General features: G+C 33.0%; 5 protein-coding genes across 5 annotated transcripts; 3 read left to right on the top strand and 2 right to left on the bottom strand.

The window, feature by feature from the left end:
- Positions 1 to 290: 290 nt before the first annotated feature.
- Positions 291 to 3,888, bottom strand: Tsp_02596 (elongation factor 2). The gene is made up of 9 exons (XM_003378874.1): positions 3,735 to 3,888; positions 2,533 to 3,510; positions 2,264 to 2,459; positions 1,985 to 2,180; positions 1,591 to 1,710; positions 1,395 to 1,528; positions 573 to 1,332; positions 393 to 458; positions 291 to 353 (listed from the first exon to the last, which is right to left on the bottom strand). The coding sequence occupies exons 1-9, from the start codon at positions 3,886 to 3,888 to the stop codon at positions 291 to 293; spliced, it is 2,667 nt and encodes an 888-aa protein (XP_003378922.1).
- Positions 3,889 to 5,254: 1,366 nt separating this feature from the next.
- Tsp_02597 (transmembrane and TPR repeat-containing protein 4) lies at positions 5,255 to 12,253 on the bottom strand. Its single transcript, XM_003378875.1, has 12 exons — positions 12,084 to 12,253; positions 10,920 to 11,147; positions 8,813 to 9,011; positions 8,149 to 8,328; positions 7,355 to 7,507; positions 7,074 to 7,285; positions 6,834 to 6,993; positions 6,547 to 6,758; positions 6,390 to 6,497; positions 6,064 to 6,205; positions 5,686 to 5,983; positions 5,255 to 5,406 (listed from the first exon to the last, which is right to left on the bottom strand). The coding sequence occupies exons 1-12, from the start codon at positions 12,251 to 12,253 to the stop codon at positions 5,255 to 5,257; spliced, it is 2,214 nt and encodes a 737-aa protein (XP_003378923.1).
- Positions 12,254 to 13,391: 1,138 nt separating this feature from the next.
- Tsp_02598 (hypothetical protein) lies at positions 13,392 to 15,732 on the top strand. The gene is made up of 8 exons (XM_003378876.1): positions 13,392 to 13,472; positions 13,951 to 14,280; positions 14,367 to 14,455; positions 14,553 to 14,613; positions 14,853 to 14,975; positions 15,032 to 15,373; positions 15,429 to 15,511; positions 15,606 to 15,732. The coding sequence occupies exons 1-8, from the start codon at positions 13,392 to 13,394 to the stop codon at positions 15,730 to 15,732; spliced, it is 1,236 nt and encodes a 411-aa protein (XP_003378924.1).
- Positions 15,733 to 16,236: 504 nt separating this feature from the next.
- Positions 16,237 to 18,775, top strand: Tsp_02599 (conserved hypothetical protein). Its single transcript, XM_003378877.1, has 12 exons — positions 16,237 to 16,324; positions 16,440 to 16,515; positions 16,585 to 16,789; positions 16,867 to 16,969; positions 17,023 to 17,141; positions 17,380 to 17,434; positions 17,485 to 17,651; positions 17,698 to 17,835; positions 17,888 to 18,090; positions 18,148 to 18,316; positions 18,426 to 18,578; positions 18,635 to 18,775. The coding sequence occupies exons 1-12, from the start codon at positions 16,237 to 16,239 to the stop codon at positions 18,773 to 18,775; spliced, it is 1,617 nt and encodes a 538-aa protein (XP_003378925.1).
- Positions 18,776 to 19,941: 1,166 nt separating this feature from the next.
- Positions 19,942 to 21,106, top strand: Tsp_02600 (tRNA (guanine-N(7)-)-methyltransferase). The gene is made up of 6 exons (XM_003378878.1): positions 19,942 to 20,051; positions 20,161 to 20,306; positions 20,383 to 20,567; positions 20,631 to 20,744; positions 20,810 to 20,914; positions 20,975 to 21,106. The coding sequence occupies exons 1-6, from the start codon at positions 19,942 to 19,944 to the stop codon at positions 21,104 to 21,106; spliced, it is 792 nt and encodes a 263-aa protein (XP_003378926.1).
- Positions 21,107 to 21,232: the final 126 nt, after the last annotated feature.

Raw genomic sequence — 21,232 nt, forward strand, 5'->3', positions numbered from 1 at the left:
GTTTTCCAACGCATATTATTTCCAAATGCAATATATTGAAAAATTTTTGCTGACCATATTTGGCGAAAACTTACTTTCTTTCATTGAAATACTATTTAAATTTTGTGCAACATTGATCTGCCTCCACTGTTTTGGACTCCCCACTCACTCCTTTACTTAAACCAAATCGCACAATTCGCCTTCTCCGGTCTATAGAACTACTCTACAATTACCCAATGAAATCCAACCAGCGCAAAAAACAGTGAAATTTCACTGCTTTCTAAAAAATAAAACATATTGTTTAAGGATTTTTATTCATCATCATTAGCTTCATCGATTCCATCCAATATCAGAATTGCGAGGTGAAAACCATTCTGCATAAATAAAAATAAATAAATATCCTCTTTTTATACCATAAATGTTAAAGTTGCTAGCTCTATGCTACCGACATCATAACTTGTCCAGATAGTTCGACAAATCTGGAATTCCCTCTTTCAAACCTTTTCGTTTTCTGGTTTCCGCAATCACCTAGAAAAAGAATTAACGAAACCTCTTCAACCAATAACAACAAATAAATAAATAAACAAACTTACCTGATATGGACGTGAATTTGGATCGAATGGATCTCCAGGCAAAACTTGCCAGTGATCAAATACACACTGCGGAAAAGCCTGACCACCAGTGTTGGAACGTAAATCCGCTGTGAAACCGAATGATTCGTTCACAGGCAGATAGGCTTTCACTATAAACATTGGAGTACCGGCGACTTGATTCTCTTCAATCACGTGACCACGACGTCGGTTCAAAACGCCATAAATTCCACCAACCGCCGTCTCCGGGCACTGAATCTCGACCAAGTAGACAGGCTCCAACAATCGAGGACTGGCCGTCAAAACGCTGGCATACAACACACGCCTAGCGGTTGGTATGATCTGCCCACCACCACGGTGGATTGCATCAGCGTGCAATGTCACGTCGTGAATATCAAATCTTACGCCCCGCATGTTCTCTTCGCATAATACACCTTCTTTTGTAGCCCACTGAAATCCAGCCACTACAGAATCTTTGATCTCATTCAAATATTGAACACCCTTTGTACAATCAACTAGTATATTAGGGCCACCGCCATCAGGACCGAAACACCAAATTTTTCGTGCTTCGTTCACGTCGTATCCGTATCGTTCAGCCAATAATCGTCCACGAGTTTTCACATCGTCCCGAGGATTCACTTCCCCTTTATCAATATCTTCGGGCAACCCATCTGGCATTGGCTGTGCTTTCATGTAAATACGATTGTGCTTGTTTGGTGACTTGCTCAAGCACATCTGGTTTGAAATATCCACTACAGTTTCCCTGAAAAATATTTCAAACTATAAACAATTCAAATAAAATTATACCAATATTACAATATGTACCTGTATGAAACAACGGGATCGGACTTCTTCAATGGGATGCAAGCATGATCCTCTTCTAAATCTTTCAAACAAATTTCTAAATGCAATTCGCCCGCACCAGCGACAATGTGCTCTCCAGATTCTTCAAACAGACACTACAGAAAAGAAAGTTTCATCAAATACTGGTTCATTAAACAAAAAATCAAATAAAACATACCTGAACCATAGGATCTGATTTCGCCAAGCGCTTCAAACCTTCTACCAATTTTGGTAAATCGGCAGGGTTTTTGGGCTCTACTGCGACCCGCACTACAGGACTAACGCTGAACTTCATCACCTACAACAACAACAACAACAACGTGTCAAACGTTGAAAGAATACAGAACATTAATAAGCAATATGCGAACTATACATACTCCCTGCTGTAAACTTTCACATTAATTATGGAATAAAATCACTAACTTTTATTCAGAACCAAAATTTCGTCAAACGTGTATACCTTACTTGATCAGAAAAACTGCATGCACATGCATTCTTAAAATCTTAAACCTTAATCATTTTTAAATATGTTCAACCTGCCAAACAATCAGATAACCTTTTTATACTACAACCCTTGTTGTTGTTGGACACTGGTAAAAGCATTTAAATGAACGTTCGTTTTCACTCACTCGCATGTTATGCGCATCTTTGAAATTCGTAATTGTACCACTCTTAATGAGAAACTGATCGACACCTACAAGACCGCAGATATTACCGCTCGGAACATCTTCAATTGGTTCTACATAACGGCCCATCATCAAAACGGTACTGGAAACAAGTCAAACAATTATATAATAACTTTCTAACAAAAAATGAAATTTCTAACAGAAAAAAAACGAATCAATATTTACCGTTGTATTGCCTTTTCATAAAGATCTTCTTTCTTTCCAGGAACATAATTAGGACCTTGAATGCGCGCCTTCATTCCAGTCATCACTTTGCCGGAAAACACCCGGCCAAAAGCATAGAAACGTCCTTTGTCACTTGTCGGTACCATTTTACTTATGTACATCATCAATGGACCATTCACATCGCAGTTTTTCATGGCTAAATTCCATTTTATAATTGGAAAAAAACATATTTTTTCGAAATAAAAAAGGGATAAATTCAAAGAAATTACCAACTGCTGCTTCGTCGTCCTGGGGTCCTTCGTACAGCAATTCAATTCGATATTTCTGCGCAGTTACAGGACTAGGCAAATGAATACAGATCATCTGCAACATAGTTTCGCCTGCTGGCAACCAGCGACGCATGATGGCCTTCAGCAACGGTTTTCCCTCTAAATCTCGTTCGTCTGCAGGCAATTTTACATTCAATTTTTCCAACAAAGTCGCTGTTTCTGCCTTCTTGACATTCATCACTGCATCGAACACTTTGAAGATTGGATCCAAAACAAACTGATTGAAACCACGCTTAGATCCCTCAGTGCTGGTGCTGGTCCACTTTTTCGTTTTCGGATTAAAATAACGATCTCCCCAGAGATTTTTCATCAATTTCTCCGCTTGAATTCCAAATTTCTCTGCATACATTTCGGCAAACTGCTTCAATGTAAAAGCCCAACCATGAAGCCCAGAGCCAAAGCCGACACTTCCCACAGCCGGATCAACCATGATGTTACCCATCGGCCCAGTATCTTCTCCGTATGTAGCTATGATGACATTTGTATTTTCAACAATCCTTTGAAAAGTTTGATACAATTCTTCTTGATCCAACTGAAGCTCTAACAAAGCGCGGTCCATTTTGTTCATGAAAAGAACTGGCTTAATACGTTCACCGATTGCCTGGCGCAGCACTGTCTCTGTTTGAACACAAACGCCACTCACGCAATCTACAACTACTAAAGCGCCATCAGTGACACGCAGAGCAGCCGTCACTTCGCTGCTGAAATCCACGTGTCCGGGTGAGTCGATCAAGTTGATCAAAAACCCCGGAAAAGGCACTTTAGAACCTCCTTTTTCATCGTAGTCAATCTGATTCTCTCCACGAATATACACGAGATCCCTCTGACTCAATTCAAAATACATCGAAACTGCGGTTGACTTGATGGTTATGCAGCGCTCCTGCTCATCTTTTCTTGTATCCGTGAAACGCATTTCACCTAAATGAACAAACAGTGAAAACAAATTCACCAACATAAACGCTAAATGAAACCAAATTTAAACTAAATGTGAGATAAAAAGAAGAAAACAACGGCTTATACAAGCTATCCTATAAACAAGACAAACAATATAGATACCTTTAAAATAGTAAAGCCTAAACCGATAAATTTCTTGGTCGCCTGTGAATTAGTTGGTTTTTAAGTTAAAATTCAAAGAAAATTACCTGCTTTCTGCGCCGCAATAATTCCTGCTTTTGAGACTAAACTGTCAGTAAGTGTAGATTTTCCATGATCCACGTGCGCAATGACCGACATGTTTCGCACATTCTTTTTGCGGTCCATAAGGGCACGAATTTCGTCAACAGTAAAATGTACCATCTTCTATAGTTGGATTTGTTCAATCGAGCAACTAAGATTTTGCAGAAAGGACAATAACAAACTCAGAACCAACGAATGCAACCAACACAGAAGCAACAATAACTGCTTGCAATATTACAGTAATGCAACACGGAAAACGTGCGTGGAGTCATTTAATGAAATGCAAGATCTTTTAGACAAAAAATATCGTCATCATTTCTAATATTTATGCCAAAAATGCAGTAACTTTTAAATTAAATTTAAATTTTATTAAAATTATTTATCTGATAATTATAAACATATTTTATTGCTCATATTTACATGCGTATAAATGCACGTTAAAGAGCAATTGGTATATTTTACTGTAAGTAGTTTTCATGTAATTTTAAATTGTTTGTTTTTTTACAGTTAACAAAAAATTAATATGCAGTTTTATTATTTAAAACTAAATAAACATAATTTTTACATATTTTAGCGAAAAGTATTTCTTAGAAGCATGAAAAAAAGTTGTTTAAACAGCTTAAAATATATTGCATTTCTTGTAAAAATAAATTGGTTTCTTCTGTAAATTAAAATTACATTAATAATTTGAGAATTTTCTAATTATTATTAATAATTATTTTGCAGATCAGATGACAATCGAAGAGGAATTCTCAAAATGTTACAGTATGCAGTACACGATGCAAATGAAAAAAGTATGCAGTTCTATCTTGAAAATCATAAACGTTTCTACCGTAAATTTTGTAAAAGTCAATTATAGTTTTTTCTTTGAATTTTTCTTTAAATCATTAATGCCAAATATAATACGTATTTTAATTTCCAATGCATTATGCTACTGAAGAAATATGAAAGAAAAATATTTTTAAAAAAAATCTATTTTACCGTAAAAATGAAAACATTTCATTAGATTACAACAAAACAAAGACAATAAAATATTTGTTTTCATAATAAATATGCATCATTGAACTAACTGATCGATTCAAGGAAAGTTCACATTATTTACAAGTAGTGGCAACTGAAAAAGTATCATTCGCAAGTTAAAAAATTAACGCTGACAATCAGTGCATATAAAAAATATCGGGCGTCAGTGATTTCACTTTGAACAAAACATCGCAGTTGAAAAAACTATATTTATTGTGTACGCAAGTTTAAACTCATCTCAGCAACAGGACCAGTTGAATAATTTAAAATCCATAAAACAACGTATGAATGACAATATTAAAATTGACAAATCAAATGTTTTTTATAAAGTATCCAATTCTTGCATTAAATTGAGCATTCACGCTTTATAGTGAACTTTACTAGTTGATGTCGCGGTGTTATTTTATGATCCACGATATATGATGATGTTCCATGTTGTTCAAAATATTTGAAGAGTACAACCCGTTCAAGCATCTGCTTCGGATTTCAAATTTTTCATTTCATCTCTAAGTCTTCGTAGGTATAGTTTAACAGAGGAAAGCGATGAATTCAATAACAATGCCTGTCGATACATCTTTTCAGCCGATGAATAACGTTTCCATCGATGGTACAAAATACCTAGAAAAAATAATCGTTGTTTAAGACATGTTGTAAAAAATGCTCCACATTTTAAAAATAAACATCCGATTGATATCTAGAATAATTGGCCAGTGTTGCTCAAACATCATAGTTGACTGTAAATTTAATACAAATGCTAAACAAACATGAAAAGCTCAAAATAAAAGATCCAGATACTTGGCGTATTACTAAGAACAGTAACAATTTCAAGAAGATAATTAAATTCCAAATTCTGATTTAAATATTTGTTTGTTAAAGTAGGTAAAAAATTCTTCTTACCCATATTAGCATAATAAGTAGGGTTTGAAGGATCACCGGTAAGTGCTATTTTGAAATGCTTTTCAGCTTTCGAAAATTCTCCACTTTGCCCATAACATGTGGCAACGTTAAAATGTATAGACGAATCTTGAGGAATATATTGAAGTGCTTCCAATCCTATGCGAACCGCTTCGTTGCACTGATTTACGCTAGTTTCCAAAATCATTAAATTGGACCACGCTTTGGAATGCCAACGTCGAACGCGAGTGGCATTTTTCCAACACTGACGAGCATCGTTGATGCGATTTAAATGTGCGTACTGAAAAAAATTTCACCGTCATGCAAACAAAAATTCTTCAAATATGGAATTGTAGAATATTTTCCACCGTGAAAACATACCAAATTGCCTAAATTATAAAGGCAGTCGGCATAATTCGGTCGCAAATGAAGCGCTTTCAGATAGCATCGCTCTGCTTCTTCGTTTTTCTGCAAGGCTGCTTTCACGACTCCCAAATTCATCCATGCAGTAACAAATGTTGGACTTCAAAGTAAACAGTAATATAATAAACTGAGACATTAATATCAATTTGTCTGAACAAAGTATCTATCAAAGTAAAACGAAAAAATAATTATTTCTTTATATCTGTATATAAAAATAAATTTATAATATTTACTAAAAAAAATTTTTTTAACACTACTGCTTAATGTACATTAAAAATGCATACTTAACAATCACAGCTTTATCGAGCAAATATTCCGCTTCCGCGAGTCGCTTATCGTCTTTCAAAATATTAGCCAGATTGTTCAGCGCTTGCTCATAATCAGGTTTCAAACTGGACAAATTCAAATTTACAAATTTATAATCAACATCACAGCACATACTTGATTGCTTTCAAATAATGATTGTATGCTTTATCTTTATTTCCATCATCTGCATAAACCTTGGCCAAATTGTAGTGCACTTTGGCATTATTTGGGCACACAGATAAACCGGAAAAATAAAGTGTGTACTCATTTTGCCACTGAATGCTTCTCATGATTGACTTTAAAGTGAACATGATGATCATTAACCAAAAAAGCTTCTTAGCCCAGTTCTTGAAAACCAAAATAAAAAGAAAAGAAATTAATTAAAATATATGTCTGTTGTTTTAAATGTTAATTTCACTTACAGATAATTTTGGTTTTTCAATAACTGTTTTCATAAATGCGTACGCAATTAGCAAACAATATCCTAATGATGGAATATATAATACACGTTCAGCGATGACAAAGCCAACCGAAACAAGCATATTGCTAGCTGGCAAAAATGGAATGACTAGTGCCATTAAGCTGGACAAAATACAGCTAAAGTAAAGCAATTTTTTTCTAATTTAAATTATTTAAAAAATCATAAAAACGGTAATAAATACTTGAAATCAAACGAATCAAGCTTCGTTAGTCGTTTTAGTAAAACGATACCCGCAAAAACTACACCCACAGTTGATAAAATTGTAAACCAAAGTCGATAATCGCTCATCGTCGTAATGAGCGGAATACATCCCATAGAATAGTCAAAACATAATGCTGATGGATTCACCAATATCCAAAAATTGAACATCCACAGATACAAATAATTTATTACCTACAATTTATAAATAACATTTATTGAAACATGAAAATGTAAAGTATCATCGAAGAAATAATATTTTACCCGAAAAAATTTATCAGAATGAAATGCTGCTGGATTATCTGCAGCAGTGAACTGCGGCTTCGTCCATGCCATGACGTGCATTCGCAAAAATAATAGAGAAATCAAACTGATGAACAAAAAGCTCAGACGAAACAGAATGGTCAAAATAGCATTCTAAATTAAAAGTAATAAATTTCAGGTTTTTTTCCTTCCGTTAAAGTTTCAGAAGAAGATAAAATTTTAAAACATATTAAAAATGGAATATATCAAATATCTTGTTTCCATTTTCATTTAATTAATAATGTGCAATTAAAATCACAACTGAATTTCCTACTTTATCAATCAATCAATCAATAGCTCAATTGTTCGCAATGCTTATCATAATAAAACAGATAATTCTGTTATTCAAATAATGTCTCAAGTTAAAAGATAAAACAATTACTAATACTGAAAACATTTTGTGCGCAAACTGTGGTGCCCATAATTGAAATTCAATTTTTGTCATCCATAGATAAATTGAATAAAAATCATTTAATCGAGTAATGAAAATATTTAAGCTAATTATTATTAATCATTGGAGAACGAAAAACTTATTTAATGCAGATTACTCACCAATGGCATTTCCTTCTTGTCACTCACATTATTATTATTATTATTATTTGATTGAGCTTCGTTACTGCACCGCATATAATCGTAGCAGGCTACAACTTTTGGACCGGAACAAACGAATATATCATAAACCATACATAATATCTGTAAAAAACAAACGGCCAAATTTGTTACATTTTTAAAGAGTACAAATAAAAAGAATTTACAAGTATAGTAATTCCTTGCTCTTTGGCAGCCAGAGCGAACGTGCTGAGAATGAAGCAAAGTAAAATGCTTTTAATCGAATGCCAAAGATGAACATATTTTAATGATTTCGCATAAGCGAGAAATGCTAATAAAAAGCAAAACGCAGACAACAGTTCAGCACGCCCGACAATGCTTGAAACCTGAAACCAAAGTGGAAATTATTAATTCAGTCATTCGTGACTATAAATAAATGTAACATTTATTAAATTAAAGATGCTTTTGCCTATGATGATTGAAAACGGCTTAAAAGTAAATCCTTTTATTTTATTAAAAGCATTCGGTGCTTGCAAACTAAATTTTCTCATTTTAAAGGAAAATTAAATTTCCAGTCTTAAAAATCCATCATTTGATATTTAAGATACTGTATGATTCTTACTAAATTAGTAAGCGACTTTTAATAATAAGCTGTAAATGTGATGAATAAGATTTAAAACAAATGTCAAAGAATATCTTCTTTATTTTTAATTTCCAATTCTTTAACAAAACAAAAAAATTGCTTATGCTTGCAAAGCTTACTTGTCTATTACCCTTCCTCCACAGAACTGATTAAATCAGATTATTCAAACTTTTGCTACTATTCATATTGTTTGCTACTAGTGTTGAAAACCAAAAATCATTACTCACCGCTTCTGCATGGACTGGATGGCATGCAAATATGACACTGCTGAGAAATGAAAGTTGCTCAAATTGGCAATCTTTAGCACCACAGGCAGATAACATTTCAACGTAGAAATCATAACTGAGTACAGTGACAGCACCATGTAACAAAACATTGATCAAATGGTAGCCCTGAGGTTCATCTTGTCTCCATAAATAGTTCAATCTGAAGCAGTAATCATTCTTATTAAAATACTTATTCATTCGCTTCTTTTCTCTGACTTACTTATTATAAAAATATAAAATGCACGAAAAATGCTTTCAACTTTACAATGAAGATAGTTTTTTTAATTTTACATTTCAACATACGTTAAAATTAAATTAATGAATTTTCAAATTAACAAGAATTCATTAATTTTATTACTATTGTACATTAGTCAGATAAATCAATTTATAAACAGAAAAGTGAAATTAGTCACTTGAAGTACAAAAAAATAAAAATCTTAACTGATGTCATTAAATGGTTATTCAGAGGAAATTTTACAATAAGAAAAAGCATTAATCACCCCTTACTGTTAAAAGTAACTGGAAGATAAGTGAAACTGAATAAAACTTAATGATTGAAGCGTATAGTCAATCAATACTGATAAATTTCAAATTAAATTCTACCAAGTACAAAAGTAATAATAAAATTAAATGATAAAATGTTTTCAATAGTACAGCATCTGCTTGCTTATCAGCTTCAAAAGATTTGGGAATTGATGCTCGTGGAAAATTTGCTATATTATAAAAATGCAAACACACGCCAAAACATATTGCCATCTTTGAATGTGAATATTGTCAACTGACATTCATTAACCTATCAGCGTGCTGTTAGCGGTATAAAAATTATCCTCTATTGCAATAATGGATCTGCTCAGTCTGAGAGCACAGATGCCGGTCAATTTTCCCTTCTCGGACAATTAAGCAGACCAATACGAGCAAACAGTCGAAGCTCTTTCACCAGTTGTGAAAAGGTGCTTGACCATCATGCCACCGTCCAGTGTGGTATTTCATAATACATTCTCGCTGACCTTCACATTTAGCTTAAACAAAGACACTGACCAATCGGCTATCACCAATAATGATGAAAAAGATAAAAGAGAGAAGAAGAACAATTTACATGCTTGCATTCAATGAAAGGGTTGAAGATTGATGAATGTCCAATTTCTAATAATACATAGCAGACTCAGCCGGTGGTCAATACGCTTTTTCCGGCTACTTCCGGCCGCTTGAAACAGTCTAATCACGTTAAGCATCATTTATCGAAGCGCAAACGAAGCAACATGCCTGCGGCAACAATATCCGATTAGCGTCTAAAGCGGAAAATTATGGTCGAAATTCATTAACACGCTGTGATTTTCGACCGACTCGTTGCGCAATTATGCGAGATCCAGAACGTCTTCAACGACGCCAAGCAAAGAAAACAAGCGCCCAACGGACGAGCAGAATAATGGATAAAAGCGAGAAAGTAAATGTCAAAAATAGATCAATCATTAAAAATAGGAAAAGCAGAGGACAATTGACCCTGCCATTTTCTAACCGAAACCAGACTGACGTCTTCAAATGCTTCTTCAATAGCAATGCTACTTTGGCGTTCGACAGCACAAACACACGCCTTACTTATTTCTATCTGATGTTCACTTGACAAATCGAACACTACTGCACCAAAGCAAAGCAGAAAACTTCAATTAACAAAACCTTCACATTATGTCACTTTTCATAAATCCCACTCTCTACCAAAGCAATTACACAATTGTCACTTTTATACATTATGCTAAAGCTGATTGTTTAATTTCAATTATGCAACTCGAATTCTTATTTTGTAATACAATTTTCTCCTACCTACCCTTCGATCACAATTCAATAAGTGTGATGCAAAAAAATTCAAATATTTCTGGGCAATTCTTATCTTTATAAGTACAACTGCTTCTTTTTTAAATTTAACTTCAACATTTATACAACTTCCAGTAGTGCTTGTAAAATTAACTGTACAAATATAATTAAAAATTAAAATATGCATGCAATGTTTGCAAAAAGGAATCGCACTAAAAGCACATCATAAAATAATATGAATACATGTTTTTAAATTTACCTGAATGATAAGGTAGTTAGCGGTCGCCAGGATTTGTGACTTTGATTTGAAGTTACTGGACGACCCCAAAAATCGTTTTGCAGAAACTGCCACCAACTTTGGCCGCTGGCCAAAGTCCAACGAACATCCGCATTATGGACGATTGCTTCATAGTCGTCAAAAACAAATCCTGCCGGTATACTGGCAGCAAAGCATATCACTGCCAGAAAAAATAAATTTGTTCGACGCCTGTAAAATGCATTCTTCGGCAAGAAAAATCTGCACAGCAACGGTATCCACTGGGAAGAACAGCATCTGCTCGTTGATAAGGATGACAAAGTTGGCATCTAGCCTATTCAGGCAAATATTCTAAAATGAAACATAAAATAATGAAATTACATTTGTCAATGGACATTTATTGAAAACAGCATTAATTAAACGACGCATTTGTCATCATGTATTTCATAAAGATGACAGTTTTCTTCACTCGGCTCTAACAATGAGAAAAGCAACCGTGAAAGAAAGTGGCATTTGGCAGCTGGTAACAAATAAGCCCCTCACTCAAGTATTGCACTGAGAATAGGAATGAAAATTTCTACTAGCCAATCAACAGCGATCACGCTGACTGAAGCTAAAATCTTTATCAAATATATCATACTGACATAATTTTCACCAATAAAAAATACATATTTCTTTTTATTGAAAAATCACAGATCAATATGTAATAATCAATTTTAAAATTTCTTCAAATCTAGCCTAAAACATTTTTGAGTGATCACAGCTGGATATTTGGAGGTAGAATAAATTTCCATTTGGTACAAATTTATTATAATCAATAACATTTTTAGCTTGTTTATTATTAAAACTGCAAACCAAGCTGAAACATTTTATATGAAATTAATAACAATACAATCGATTTCATAGAAGATGCCAGCCACGAACGTTTCGAATAACCAACTACTGCATATGAAAATTGTTGCTTCCAAAAATATTGCAAGCAGAAAAAATTACATGATGTAAACTGAAAAAGCAGAAATTATTACCCCATACGGCTACGTTATCTTTTTTTTTTCAATGCTCAACTAACACAATCACCGCAGAGAGATTATCTATTTATTTATGGGTCTTCCCCGCAGACCAATGTAAAATTAGAACAATGTACTCCCATCCGGAGCCATAAATCACCGTCGCCAGCTGACTGCAGGCTTATCATCCCCAATGTGAACCGCATCTGTTGTAAAAGAATTGTTGCTCGTAGTACAAAAATACAGCTCTGATAAAGCAGGTGGTTGGATTTCACAAATCACTCTTTCAGCAGGTGAAGCAAAAGCAATGTGCTTTTCAAAGTTGCTCATATTTCAATGACTCTCACCGATAATGATAATAATAATAATAATAATAATAATAATACTGTTCACAACTTCTCTAAAGAGAATTTTTCAGTTGAAAAAATGTTTGAATTTTGATAATTTCTTTCGTTTCAAAAAAGTTGAACTAGCATAGATGACTGAGGGTGGTCACAGCCTTGAATGGAATCCCTTCATGAGAGTGTCAGGAACAAATTAAACCTTCATAATGAAAACAAGCGACCCTAAATGACCTCTTCATCAGGGAACAATGAACAGGCCAAGGGCGCCGTCCAGCAAATAAGCAGTAACAACAGGCTAGTTATCAATCAATCTAACAAAATCATATGATAGGATCAACAAAAAAATGCACTTTTGCTCTATTAAGCTTGTAATAATAAGCTTCCTCGTCTCATAAAATGACAAAAAACAACCTTTCAAAATGTCAAGTACGGCAATAATTGTATAAATTGAATAGCATAAAAAAGTTGCACCTAGCTAATATAAATGACAACGACAACAACGCGCATGACATGAGCACAAATTTAATGCAGAAAAAATCACTTCTTTCATAAAGAATTATTGCATCATTCAAAATGCAAATTTATTCATTTACCGTAATAAACTTTAAGTTTTTCTATAAAAATAAAATGCCTTCATGCATATAAATTGACTGTGCATTTACATTTCAATAAATGTCAGGTGGTCACAAATATAAATATAAAAATAAATAAATAAATATATATATACTGCAAGTTAACTCACTTTTACTAATTCCCTTATAAAATTGTTGACTTACAAATAAATGATTAGTAAAAATATTAATTAAAAAAATTTTTTTAATATCAATTTATCACTGACAAAGGAACAAATGTACTGTGCAGAAAAAAGTAATTTTCCCTTTCTCCAACATAATCAAAAAAGTTTTGAAAAAATTAAATATTTCAACATTTTCAATGCTCTGCATGATATGAGACCATTGGAAATAATCGTTGATTAACTAACAATGGTATGAATGAATGAATAATACAGACAAAATAAATTCGAGCTAACAAAAGCGTCGTATCATGTGACAATGAATCAGCTGGGGGCGAGCAGTGAAAGCTTTGTTTATTCTATTTTGTTTACACACAAACATCTCGCATCTATGCAGCCTTATGCAACGACGTACTGTGCTGCTGTTCATTTCGTTAACGTTGAATTGTTAAATGCAAGTCGCATGTCACACGTTTATTCACATTTAATTTTCAATAATCAATTTCAAATTTTTGTAATACTTTGCAATTATAACTTTTAAAAATGTCCGTTACTCATCCAGCTTTGAAAAAACTAAAAGGTAAGAAAATTTGTTGCTTTTGCTTTGCATACAATCGTCAGAATCTGCAGCTGTTTACTAGATTTCATCCGTTCATTTTACGAATTTCCTGATGCAATTACCGACAAACATGCAGAATTGAAATCATTCTGCATTGCCGTTGAAAATATCTTATATTTTGGAACTTGCTGTACACACGAGCAGTCTTATTGCAATATTAAAAAAAAACTATCGCTATTGCAAATAATGCATTTAAAATGTTTAGACAAGCGTGAGAAAACATCAGATATCCTTTGGAATTGCCTGTCGACGTTAGATTTTTACTACAAAAGACATGAGTAAATTTTACAATTAAATTTGCATTACAATTTCACAAAGGTCAATTATTAAGAATTCCCGCAGCAGTAGAAAACTGTGTAAAATACGTTCTCAGACGAACCAACGTAGTGAGTGGAATCGGTCGACTAAGACTTGTCATACGTTACGGTCTTCAATACAAAATTTTACATTCAATATTTTCCATACTCTTACGCAAACCACTGCTGATGAATGTAATGGAAAGAGGCCATTTCATTCAAAAATATGCTTATTAACTGTTGCTGTTGAATTATTGCAGACAATTTATGACAACTGCTCTGTAATGGGAGACGATATCTTGGCAGAAATTTTGGTCTCAACATTAGAAGTTTTAAAAAATTGCCGTTTCGAACTCTCACTGAAGGTAATTTTTTGCTCAAATATAAAAACAATGTTATTTTAAAAAAATATAATATTCTCACTGTTTTCTTGCGAACTGTTCAATTTCAGAATTCCACATTTCTCGACAAAGATTGGGTGCTTCCCGAGTACAGAATTTATGAATTTGTCCCGTGCGACAAAGTTGGCTTAGACATAAAGTAAGCTGAAAATGAGAATCAACCTTCTGTAGTGGACAATTTTTTGATTTTCTAAGATATAACACAAAAAGATTAAAAAAAAATTCATTTCATTTAGACTCATCAAAGGTTACGCATTAGTTCTGGACGTTGAAGCTGGTTCAGTTGCTGATGAAGATGTATGCCATTTTTAGTAAACTGATTATTTAATTTTCTTAGTTCAATTTCAGTTTAAAATAAAATTTTTGCAAAACATCTTTCACGTGGATATCAGATTATCATTTATTTAATTAAAATCATAATAAGCCATGATGATAATATGTTATGATTTGCATTTAAAAATCTCATCTTGGTAAAAAAAAACTTTAGTTTCATTCAAATTCAAATTTTAATTCTGAACTTCACTTTTAAGTTTCAGATAGAGCCTGGAGATATTATAGATGAAATCTATGGCCAATGCACGTTTAATCTTTCCAAGGGAAAAATTATTCAAATTTTAGATGAATACAAACGCACGCCTGTATACATGAACGTAGTAAAGGTCAGCATGCCATTGAAAGGGAAATATAATTCTAATTTCAATTTATCAAATTTCAGTGTTTGGACTCGAATGATGAAATTTTTGAACCCCTGCAATTTATCCTAGAAGATGCAAACCTGAATCCTAATATGTTGCTTGCCAGACGCTTAGAACGTTTAGAAGAGGCAGCAATCGAAAATAACACCAAAAAAAATTTATCACAAGATGAAGAAAATGACCAAACTGATCACCGCTTCATTGCATCTTACTGCGGCTGCTGCGAAGTAGCCGAAGGAACAGTCTCTGAGCAGATAGGAATTGGCATACATGACGTTTCAGCTAAATGTCAACAGGTGAAAAACATCGTTTTAGAAATAAATGTTACAAAAGCTATTTCGTCATTATGCGATACTGGAGAGGTATGCAGTAACATTTTCAGTAGCTTTCTTTATTCCAATTTAGCATTTCATGAAGATTCTGTTCGAACATACTTTTACGGAGATTGTTAGCTGCGGACGGCGGGTAGACCATCCAAAGCTTTTCGCATACGTTGTAGGGTGAGTGATTCATTAATATTTCATTCAGTATAAATTTTCCTAATTTTTTAAATAACATACAAAAACTTTTACTGAATCAGAAAATTTATTACAGAGATTCGTCTTATGCTTTAAAGAAACATTATGTGTGCTATGTTTTCAAATTTGCAAGTGACGAGGAAGTATGCACCATGATGGCAGAATTTTCAAAAGGATTCAACAGAATGCATTGGCTAGCTTAAAGATTATCTTAAAAATAATTCTAACTTGTCAACGAATAAATAAAAACTGTTGAACATTGAAACTTCCATTTTAATATTCACCCATAACGCTTATAATTGACGTTGTGAACGCAGACATATGTTACATGGCCTAAAGCGGCTGAAAATGTAATTTTATAAACCAAGGTGAAACATTATTATTATTATTGCACATTAAAAAACAAAATCAGTCAAATGAAACAGTTAACTGCTGCATTCTGACATTTTGAAAAGAAGCTTTTCATTTAAACATTAATATTATATCAAAATATAAATGCACTGACAGCTTGAAAGATCATCACTATCCAAACAATGATAATAACTGAGCGGTGTTTATTGAAGTAGATTTTAAATTTACTTTCATTCCGCAGATGGCAAACTTCAGACTACAAAATGATCATTTTGCAAGCGGTAAAATCAATAAACAGCTTCCGTAACTAGGCGACACAAAATACACACAAAACATGCTTTGCAAAAGTTACTGCCATGCAACCACACGTTTCACCACTCATGCTACAATTAATTAACTTCACTGAACTTATCATAGCCGTGACATGTGCTGCTTTTGTCACAGGTAAGACTTTATGATAGTTTTTTTTTCATTGTTAAAACGTTCATAAGAAATTTCTAGCTGACAAACTGTCAATGATCTTAATTGAATTGTGATTCAAACTGTTTATATGCTTCAGACTGCCTACCTGTAAACGAAGACCTATTATGCAATAATTATTTAAATGCAAGATTAATTAAGCAATGTGATCGCAGGTAAATTATCTGTTTTTTCCTCAAGTATTTTGCACCAACCTTAAGCATTTACAGAAATAACTATTTCAGAAATACAAACTGCCCCTCTGCAAATCCACTGTGCACAGTTTATGACAATTCAAATCAAAATGCAAATAAAGATGATTCAAACATGGAACGTATAATGAACATTGAACAATATGAACATTATTCGAATTTCAAAAAAGTAAACAAAAAAAGTCAACAGTATTCTGATGAACAACCAATTGATCAAAAAATTCCAGATAAATATACCGTAAGCTATGTAGTGTATAATAGTATAATAATGATTTGATTCAATCATGACAATAATTTAATTTTAGCTCTTTTTAGAAAGAAACCCCACTATTGGCCGTTTCAGAACAAGATGAATTATTCTATTTTGTTTTTCCACGACCCTTTTTGTCAAACAATTGCAACTATGATTCTACTTCTGGTAAATTCTTTTCCAATCTTTCATATGCATGTATCAGAATTTTAGCTTTTCAGAATTTTTGCATAATGAAAAGCACCTCTGCACAGAAAATACCAATAATCTTCAGAAACGCTGCGAAACGGAAAGGACTTTATCTGCAAGTTTCTTTTATAAAGGCTATCGACTTTTGAAGGTATTTGCTTTTACTCTACGCTCTCATCAAGACAAATTGCTTCAAAGTAAATAAGATAAACATATTTACATAATTAAATAACAAATTGAACTCTACCTCAAATCAACTGTAAAATCATAAAAACAAAATTTCCAAGCACGTAAACTGTAAGTTTGGGCATATTAAAATTTTCAATGCCAAATTAATTAATGTTCTCAAAAAAATATGATATTACAGATAAAATCTTGGTATTTTTCAGTCACCAAAATTTCTAAAAGAAAATGTCGTCACGAGGAATACTTTCGCAGACAAAAGTATGAAATAATTGTAAAGTTAATGTTTCATTCCCATTATGCTATTTCAGATAATTTTAAATCTTTATACAACAATTCTATCACTGTACCAATAACACTGTGGAATGGTCTGACAAACAGAAGTAAAACGCGAAATATACGATTTCATAATCATGATTCTAATAAGGATTCATATTTTGATTCATCGAAAAACATTTGCCACAATGTGGCTCTAAAAGTAAGTCACCCTTTTTTAATTATTGAATAATAAAAATAATTTAAAGGTTGATTTTACAATCAAAGTCAGCATAGACAATTTGATCGATGAAGCGTATGTTGTTGTGAGAACCGGTGATGTGGAGGCAAACAGTAGCACTACCTTTTCGCGGCAATTTTCCATAGAATATAAAACGTCTGATTATGTATGTAATATAATTTCATTTGTTTAATATTAAATGCAACGTTCATGTACAGATGAATGAAAACGTCCAAAACACAAATGAAGGATACAGTGTAGGATCAGAGATTGCTCTTCTGACAGAAGAAATTAAAGAAAATACAATTCCTAATTTAAAAATTTTGGATACCTTTTTACCAAAATCAGATGGACTTTGCAAAAATGCAAATCGCATTAACATCCGATTTGGTTATACTACCATAGCAGCATGTTTTTTGGAGTAAAGATGATAATACTGACACATGCTATTTGTTTAACTACTATATACTTGTTTTAGATTTCCAAAACAACTGAATTCAACCAGCTGCAAAACTTTTCAAGAATCAATTGACAATTACATATATTTCAATGCATCTTTTTGGAAACTTTCAAGCACTTATACCGCTTCAGAGAATAGCAACGAAAATTGGATTCCAATATTATATGGCAGTAGAATACCAAGTCAGGTAACGAACAATTTGCTTAAAAATATACGAATGCTTTAAAGTACATTTTAACCTTATAATTCTCAAGAAAAACAATTTTTAAATAATCTCAACTGCTTGAACTTTACAGCAGGTCAAGTTTGAAAATGGTCAGTGCCAAAATATTGTACTTAAAGCTACTTTTGAAATATTGGTTATCAAAGCAGGCTCTTCTGCCAATCCAAAAGTTACAATTATAGGCGCATCCGTAAAACCGGATGCATATTACAATCTCCCTCCAAAGGTAAATGGTAAAACAATGAGAAGTTACTACTTACAAACTGATTATGAATTAAATAGGTACAAAGTCCAATACACGGCTCTTTACATAATGAAAGAAAATATACTATCCAGCTCACTGTAAGCTTCAATGAAATCAAGAGACCAGACAAAGCAGAAGAAAATGTTTTCAACATTATATTGAAAAAACTTGGATGGTGAAATAAGGCTCTGTTACTACTAATTTGCCAGCTACAACAGTTTCCATTGGAAAGCTGCAAAATCTAAACTGCTCAAGACATCGTGATATCTCAATGTTCAATTCTTATTTATAACTGATGCATTTGCATAGGCTTAACAATGATTATTGCTTAACATTACCAGAATTTGTTTCAAATAAAATCGAATGGAAAATTCATGATTTATAAATTGCATTTTTTTAGTAATCATATAAAAATGTAAAAATATAATTTGTTGCCTACCTGACATCGCTTCGTTAAGTGACGCTGAATTGTAATATGCGGTGAAAATACTGAGCCAAGAGAAAAACTATTTTTCAATCATAATCAGCACGGTTGTTCAATCGACAGCAACCAACAACGACCAAATGCTTCCTAGAAAATGGATTGTTTATGTTATGCAAATTATACTAACATTGATAAACTAATCCGCTGAAGAGCTAGTAATTATCTTTAACGCATTTCATCGATGATAAGCTAAGCACAGAAAACGTGATGTCATTTCAACAAGTGTACACGAGTCCATTGTTCATTTGAAAGAGTTCGTTGCATAGAGCTTCTTTTTAACAGATAAAATTTTTACGAGCAGTTTTAAACTAAAAGTAAGCAATGAGCTCCAAAAATTACAATAACTCAAAAATTAATTTATAAATATTATATAAAGTACATTTTCAAAGCTTACTTTCATATTAACCAACTTGAAATTAACATTGATGATTACTGCGCTTAAAGTTGTAATATTGTACTTGATTATCAAACATTACTATCGTCGTGTGAGATTGTTTCGATTTTTGAAAGTGGTTCAAATTAATCAAATATTTATTATTATTTGGCATTTTTAAATCAGGAAAAATTATGATTAATTGTATAGATATTACTGTAAGAATGTGATTGTTTACAAAACTTTGAGCAGGAAACAATTTCTATGTAAGATATTAAACGCATAATGGCTTGATTTCCAAGTAAGACGTTCTCATAAAACAGAAAATAGCTCGTCGTAGATGAATAATAGATTTTTGTTTCAATATTCAGCTGCAACTTCTGTTAAATCGAAAAGTTGAAACCAAATTAATGCTGCATTATTTTCTTAAAATGCTTTTCAGCACACGCGAAAGAAGCTCAGAGTTAGTTATCCGCTGATCAGCAACCATGAGCACTGATTTACCATCAACATGTGAAGCAAGAAGTATGTTGCCACAAAAAAAACATTTTCGACAAAGGGCACACTCTAATCCCATGGCAGATCACTTGTTCGACAGGTAATTGTGTTCGCATGTAATGTTCAAGAAATAAATTTTGCTTTAAAGTTACTGTAAATTTAAATTAAACTTCTAATAAAAGTGATCTTCATCACAATTTATAACACAGCCCAACTAAGCCGGAAGATGTCCGTTGGTCTGATCTGTTTGATCTGAGTTCTGCTGAAAAATCTGTTGCTGAAAATTCTCCAAGTGATGAAAATTATCCCAAAGTAGAAATAGTGGATATTGGCTGTGGGTACGGCGGTCTGCTAGGTACACTGATTTTTCCTTTCTGATCAATCAGTTTATAATAGCAATTTCCATATGAGATACAGCGTGAATTTTTCAGTTGCACTGTCTCCTCTGTTTCCAAACACTTTCATACTTGGAATGGAAATTCGTGTGAAAGTGTCCAACTATGTCATCCAACGAATCAAAGCACTACGAAGCCTTAATCCAGGAAAATATACGAACATCGCATGCGTGCGTACCAATGCAATGAAATCACTTCCTTTGTATTTCAAAAAAGGCCAAGTAATAATATTTCTGTCGCATAATTTCGATTTCGCTCATTTCTGTAATTAAGATAATTTTCAGTTGAAAAAGATGTTCTTCTTGTTCCCAGATCCGCATTTCAAACGATCCAAACAAAAATGGCGCATAATAAGCAACACTTTGCTTGCTGAATATGCTTACTTTTTAAGCATAAAAGTGAGCACGTTGTTTCTGTTGTTGAATTTGTTTTGTTTTTCAAAAATTCGAGTTCTTAATTCAAGGGTATAATTTATCTGGCCACAGATGTCAAAGAATACATGGATTGGGCACGTTCACATTTTGAATCTTTTCCTTTGTTTGAAGAAATGCCACCAGAAAGATTGGTAGTGATTTTCACTCATTAATATGTATAGTAGCCCCTTTCTTTTCTTGATTTCACTTTTCAGTTGAACGATCCAATATATCCGTTATTGTTGAACAGCACGGAAGAAGCACGCAAAGTCGAACGAAGTGGTGGTAAAAAATTTTTTGCTGCTTTTGAAAGAATTCAAGATCCTTATATGAAAAATGAAACCTGACTTCCTGATACAGTTTTGTTTTACGCTTTATGTTGTGCGGTTTTAGCGGAATAAAATTCAAACATTGCTTAGCATTGGAAAAACAGTCAGATGATAATCGTAAAAATAAGCTTACTTAATTTCGCC

This window comes from Trichinella spiralis (assembly GCF_000181795.1).
Source record: "Trichinella spiralis strain ISS 195 chromosome Unknown Scfld2, whole genome shotgun sequence".
Taxonomy (NCBI): Eukaryota; Metazoa; Nematoda; class Enoplea; order Trichinellida; family Trichinellidae; genus Trichinella; species Trichinella spiralis.